At 37.1% G+C, this 7500-nt stretch overlaps 1 protein-coding gene across 3 annotated transcripts in view; it reads right to left on the bottom strand.

Moving 5' to 3' along the window:
* LOC135201055 (centrosomal protein of 104 kDa-like) overlaps window positions 1-7500 on the bottom strand; it is a 458443-nt gene that overhangs the window by 18508 nt on the left and 432435 nt on the right. For all 3 annotated transcript variants that reach the window (XM_064229911.1, XM_064229913.1, XM_064229912.1), the window contains exon 14: window positions 5676-5794. In XM_064229911.1, coding sequence (XP_064085981.1) covers window positions 5676-5794 — 119 coding nt within the window. The remainder of the gene's footprint in view (window positions 1-5675; window positions 5795-7500) is intronic.

Raw genomic sequence — 7500 nt, 5'->3', positions numbered from 1 at the left:
TGAGATCCAATAGATGACAAAGCTAATACAATTTAATGGTAAAATTACAACTCACAGATGTAAATTAAACGCAGAACTTGACTAAAACTGAGTTTAATACGAGTACACTAAATTATACATGATTGAAAGAAATTTAAAATATCTTGGCAAAATTACAAAAAAGATAAAACACACAGCAACACACACAATCAAAGGTAAAAGACAGATATTCATAAAAGTATAGCTGAAAATAGCTCCCGAAACCAAGCCTTCAGCATCAAAGATAAAAACACACTAAAGGTAAACAACGTCAGGAGGTACAAAGAATGACAGAAATTTAGGCTAAAACCAACGGGACAGAAGAGGAATGGTTGTTTAGGGTCGGAATTCGTAATTTGATGTTTAGTTTCCCAAATCAATAGATCGTTCAGTTCCTTTGTTTGGCCAATAATTTTAAAATCTCCATATTGGATGGAATATGATTGCTTATATTAGAAATTTCAGGATTACATAGCTCAACCCAGTTCTATAACTAACGCCCCGATGAGAGGCGGCCTTGGTCCTGAGATGCCGAGTAGATCCTATATATTTTTCCATATCACATCTGGGACAAGTGCATTCATAAAATTACTTTTCTCCCCCAGTAATTCTCTAATAACTGGTTTTCTTCTAAGATTTTCTATAAAATCTTAAGTAAACTCCTCAATAAAGAGTGTTCTGATCAACCTATGTGTCTTAAGGTCCCCAAGCTCCTTTTTTATGCCAATTTACTGTATTCATTTAATGACAATTTACGAATGGATTTTACTAAGATCAAACACAAATATTTTGGAGCCATAAATTTAAAGCTTATGCCTAAGAATCCAAAGACCATTGGGTCGCTCTTCAAGTTTAAAGATAGACTCGGCCATTTGATGACATCGGCCGTCTTTTATGAATACACTTGAACCAGATGTGGAATGGGAAAATATATAGGATATACCCGGCGTTTTCTAAGGGTCAGAGACAATTCCCATCGAGGGGTTGGTTGTGGAACTGGGTTAGGCTATCTAACCATGAAACTTCCAATATAAGAAATCATATTATTCAATTTAAAACAATCATCCAATATGGAGATTTTGAAATTATTGGCCAAACAAAGGAAGTCAAGGATCTATTGATTTTCGAAACGTGAAACATCAAATTACGAATTCCGATTCTAAACAACCATTCCTCTGCTGTCCCGTTGTTTTTAGCCTGAATTTCTGTCATTCTTTGTACCTCCTGAAGTTGTTTACCTTTAGTGTGTTTTTATCTTTAATGCTGAAGTCTTGGTTGTCTGGAGCCGTTTCCTTTATAATTTTGCCAAGATATCTTAAATTTCTTTCAGTTTGTTGTACTTTCATTAAACTCAGTTTGAGTCAAGTGTGCGTATAATTTACATCTATGAGTTGTAATTTTACCCTTAAATTGTTTTAGCTTTTTCATCTATTGGATCTCATAATCAGCTCTTATTTTATTTTACCTTATTGGATTTCACTTTGTAGAAATTCCTGAATTGTGACGATGTTATCACGGAACGTAGGAATAAAGCAAAATGTGAATCTCATCATATTCCTGCTCTTAATCTACTACATCATTGTATATACATACATACAATTATATATATACATGTCTTAATAAAGACGAAAGCGCTTTAATGAAGTCACGTTCATCTATTGTGATATTTTAATCACAAACACACACACACACACACACATATATATATATATATATATATGTATAAAAAAAATTGTGTGTGACTTTATATCTTTTTGGGTAAAATGATACTATTGTACTTTAAAAAATATCGGTTTTCATTCCACAAATGATAACGTAGTAGCTATTCCATACATTTGATGCAAAAAAAAAAGAGTATTAGTCAAAATAATAACTGTATACTTATGCAAGAGGATGACAAGGGACTTTATTATTCAGTCATTAATGATGTGAAATATAGACAATACATGATACCTGTAAAATTCCCGATTATCCTGGACATACTTTAACTAAATGTGAATAAAGTCCCATATTCCCAGTCTAACCTGCGTTAATCACATAAATATATATATATATATATATATATATATATATATATATATATCTAAATATGTTATTTATCGATACAAATACGTACGTGGCGTATTTTCATTTATTTGTTTGTAAGATGACACCACGCAACCGTGTGTGCATAGGGAAATGGCATTACATTACGCACACACACACACACACACACACACACAAAAACACACACGCTCTCTCTCTCTCTCTCTCTCTCTCTCATTAACACAATGACTACACATAGGAAATACAGATACCCACACTAGCACAAGGAAACAAGTCAAACTGAAGGTTAAACCTCTGCACAAGGACGAAATTAGCTGATGTCTATCGCTTCTCTCATTTCATACTCTTAGCGCTACATTCATGGTATAATATCTGACTTTACCAAATAGGAATATGCACTGGCACGCACCGAGTTTATCGATTGTCTGTTTAGATAAAAGGATCTTCTAAAATCTATTTTCACTCTAATCTCTATATTTCGAAATAATAATAATAAAATAATAATAATAATAATAATAATAATAATAATAATAATAATAATAATAATAATAATAATAATTAATTATATTATTATTATTATTAATATAATAATAATAATAATAATAAAAATAATAATAATAATAATAATAATAATAATAATAATAATAATAATAATAATAATAATAATAATAATAACAACAGAACAAACTCTTCGGAACCATCAAGAAAAGACGATACAGCCATCTAAGAGGGGAAGACAACCACCAGGAAATTCCTGAAGCTGAATCGAGTATCACAACAAACATGTAACATGGCTCCAAGAAGTCAAAGCAGAAGAAATGGGGAGAATAAAGCAAAGATTCACCGAAATCACGGCAGACACAATCAGGCACCAACTAAAGAAAATGCCCAACTGGAAAGACCCAGGTCCTGATGAAGTCCATGGATACTGGCCAAATGGATGACCACAGGGAGAACTTCCTTAGTACAAAAAGACAAGAACAAGTGACTACAGCCCTATCACATGCCTACCAGTAATGTGGAAGTTACTAACAGGTATCATCAGTGAAAGGCTATACAACTACCTAGAGGATAATAACACCATCCCCCTCAAACAGAATGGCTGCAGAAGGATGTATACGGGCGCAAAAGACCAGCTCCTGGTAGACAAAATGGTAATGAAGAACAGTAAGAGAAGGAAAACCAACCTAAGCATGGCATGGGCTGACTATAAGAAAGCCTTCGACATGATACCACAAACATGGCTAACAGAATGCTTGAAAATGTATGGGCAGAGTATAAAACCATCAGCTTCCTCAAAAGTACAATGCGCAACTGGAATACAGTACTTACAAGCTCTGTGATAAGACTAGGAAAGGTTAACATCAGGAGAGGGATCTTTCAAGGCGACTCACTGTACTCACTACTCTTCGTAGTAGCCATGATTCCCATGACAAAAGTACTACAGAAGATGGATACTGGGCACCAACTCAAGAAAGGAGGCAACAGAATTAACCATCTGATGTTCATGGACGACATCAAGCTGTATGGTAAGAGCATCAAGGAAATAGATACCCTAATCCAGACTCTAAGAATTGTATCTGGGGATATCAGGATGGAGTTTGGAATAGAAAAATGTGCCTTGGTCAACATTCAAAAAGGCAAAGTAACAAGGACTGATGGGATAAAGCTACCAGGTGGGAATAGCATCAAACACATAGATGAGACAGGATACGAATATCCAGGAATAATAGAAGGAGAGGATACAAAACACCAAGAGATGAAGGACACGATCAGGAAAGAATATATGCAGAGACTTTAGACGATACTCAAGTCAAAATTCAACGCCGGAAATATAATGAAAGCCTTAAACACATGGGCAGTACCAGTAATCAGATGCAGCGGAGGAGTAGTGGAGTGGACGAAGGCTGAACTCCGCAGCATAGACCAGAAAATTAGGAAACACATGAGAATACACAAGCACTACACCCAAGAGCAAATACAGACAGACTATACACAACACGAAAGGAAGGAGGGAGAGGGCTACTAAGTATAGAGGACTGAATCACCATCGAGAGCAGAGCACTGGGGCAATATCTGAAAACCGTTGAAGACGATTGGCTAAAGAGTGCATGGGAAGAAGGACTGATGAAAGTAGACGAAGACCCAGAAATATACAGAGACAGGAGAATAACAAACATAACAGAGGAATGACACAACAAACCAATGCACGGACAGTACATGAAACAGACTAAAGAACTGGTAGTGAAGAAACATGGCAAGGGCTACAGAGGGGAGAACTCAAGAAGGAAACAGAAGGAATACTAACTGCGGCACAAGACCAGGCCCTAATAACCAGATGTCCAAAGAACGATGGACGGGAATAACATCTCACCCATATGCAGGAAGTGTAATATGAAAAAACGAGACCATAAACCACATAGCAAGCGAATGTCTGGCACTTGCATAGAACCAATACAAAAAGAGGTACAATTCAGTAGCAAAAGCCCTCCACTGGAACCTGTACAAGAAACACCAGCTACCTTGCAGTAATAAGGTATCAGAATAGATAGGGTGATACGTGCTAATAGACCAGACGTGACGTTGATTGAAAAAATCTAGAAGAAAGCTTCACTCAGGGATTTCGCAATACCTTTTTTTTGGACACCAGAGTTGAAGAGAAAGAGAGAGAAAGGATTTATAAGTATCAAGACCTGAAAATAGAAATAAGAAGGATATTGGATATGCCAGTGGAAATTGTACCCATAATCATAGGAACGAACACTAGGCACAATCCCAAGATCCCAGGAAATCAACTTGGAAAAACTAGATGTTGAAGTAGCTCCAGGACTCATGCAGAAGAGTGGGCTCCTAGAAACAGCACACACAGTGAGAAAAGTGATGGACTCCCAAGAAGACAGGATACAACCCGGAACCCCAGTCGGATGGGATGACAGACAAAAAAAGAGGAAAAAAAAATTATTATTATTATTTTATTATTATTATTATTATTATTACTACTACATACCATGTAAAGCAAATTTTTTCTTCTCTAAAAATATTACAAATATCCAATAAAATATCTATTGACAAGAAGTATTTATAATGCATATACGTTTTAAAGCAATTTATACAAATCTTAACACTCATTAGAAGGGTTATAAGAGAGAACTTTATCTCATTTATTATCTTGAGTAATGAACAGGCCACCTTAATACTCTGCAAAAATGGAGAAAAAATTTCTATTGCAATACCAGTACCTCGATTACAGGAAATACATTTTATACGGAAGAAATACACTTAAAGTTTTATTACGTTGTTCATAAAAACGTTAACTTGCCAAAATAAAAAGAATTTTTTCATAAAATAGAAATTTAATCCATAAAAAGTTAACTTAAAAAATTAGAAAAACAACAGCTAATAATAAACCAAAAAACGTATCCATCACTGTTACTGCGCCGTGGTTGAGCAGGCAATCATGGACACTATGAAAGACGCCGCCATTTCATCAGCCACTCGCCGGCAAGAATCATAAAGAGTAACGCCAGTACGCAAGACGACCAGAGTCAGTGACGAGAGACTTGAACTACGAGACAAACACACCCGACACCATATGTAGTACTTGGGCTTACCTCGAGTGCGTTGGCGTGGTGTTGTTCGACCCGTGGTTGGGGGTGCACTGTGGCCCACTGCTCGTTTGGGAGGGGGAGGGCCTTGGTGTCCGAGGAGTCGCTGCTGCCGCCGCCTCACGCTGGAGGAGGATGACGGGGAGGGAGACAACCGGCGGAGACAGAGGATTTGGAAGGGAAGGAGAGACGAGAAATGAATGAGACGCGACGTGGCTGAGTGGAAATGAGGTATGGGACTAGAGGGCTGCTGCCTCACTTGCAGCCTTGTCGTGTCGTGGAGGCATTGACAACATATTGACAACACAACTTGCATTTAGTGCTTACTGAGGAATTTCACTGTCAAATTTCACTTTATTTAAGATAATTACAATAAAAACGTATAAGGTGCCTATGCTAAGAAATTGCACTAAAACATAATAAAGATTCTTTCTTTCTCTCAATTATATCAGTTATTAATACATGCCATATTTCAGTATTAGTTAAAAACTATTACGAAATGTTAATGCTTATATCATAATGAAATTATACAAACCTAGATTTCAAAACTTCTTTGTACGCAGCGATAACTTCCTTCAACATATATTCAAGAATTTATATGCTCTATGCTGATGAGTCACGACTAAAATATTCTACGTATAAAGAAGACAGAAAAATAATGCAACTAAAAAATTCGCAATTGTTCAATCCTGGATTCCGAGGACAAGACAAACCTCTCTGAAGAGTGTCCGAGGGATCTAACTTGATGAATCCTATGGATGAGCCTCTTCGGAAATGAAAGTGGAGAAGAAAGGGAAATGCGACATCATTAGCTATAGAACTGATGACCAGAGGATTGAAGGCTAATAATACTGAATTTACTTTTCAAAACATCTTGAGAAGAAGGAAAGAAGAATCATTGTCAAGTCGAATCTAAATAAAATTCTCTGCTGAATAACTAAGAAATAGAAAAGCATGAAACATTAAACAATTGCCAGGGAAGAAGAAGAAGAAGAAGAAGAAGAAGAAGAAGAAGAACACTGGGATATATACATAAAGCCAACTTTTCCAGTAATAAAGGACAAACGAATGAGAAATAGAAATACAGATATAATAGACAGAACGTTTCTAAAAATCCATCCAAGAAGGAGAAATAGAGAGAAACAGACAAACAATAACGATAAAATCTGAAGGCCAAGTGAAGGAGGGAAAAAATAGAACTGGCTTTTTACAGAAGAAAAACAGAAATACAAAAATGAAGGCAAACTATCAAACAAAGCCAAACAATATCAGCAAAGTAAAACGCCAAGTAATGGAGAACTCCCGACGATGGTCGATAAGTGAAGAAAAAGGAGGCAGGACCTCAGGCGCCAAGGTTTTGACCATGAAAGTGAGGAATTCGTGTTTCCTCCACCTTTCCCCAACGTCTCCCCCCAACCTCCCCCGACGCCCCTCCCGTTCCCATCCTTGCAATCTTCCCCAAGTTTTCTCCATCCACACCTTCCCAACATCCCCCCGCATCTCCTGGAACAACCCTCCAGCGAGGAGAGCCAACTCCTGAACTCTCCATCATACTTCGAAACTAGAAGTTACTATCGATGCTATTTTATGCCCAGCAGCCTACTGAATGACCAGGGGGGGGGGGGGGGGGGGCACGTGCTTTCTCTACCTCATAAGAAAGTATACTAGGTTGACTATACTGTTAAAAAAAACACTGCAAAAAAAAGTCATGACACACACATCAAACATCTATTTACCCTCAGAGGACGACACCGGAGAGGTATAGTCTTTTTGTTTCAGCGGGTCGTTATAGGATGCGGTCGTTGGCCCATACCCTTTCACCATCTTCCAT

This window comes from Macrobrachium nipponense, chromosome 27 (genome assembly GCF_015104395.2).
Source record: "Macrobrachium nipponense isolate FS-2020 chromosome 27, ASM1510439v2, whole genome shotgun sequence".
Classification (NCBI taxonomy): Eukaryota; Metazoa; Arthropoda; class Malacostraca; order Decapoda; family Palaemonidae; genus Macrobrachium; species Macrobrachium nipponense.
The sequence above is the reverse complement of the archived record's forward strand: the minus strand, read 5'-3'. Positions and strand labels throughout refer to the sequence as shown.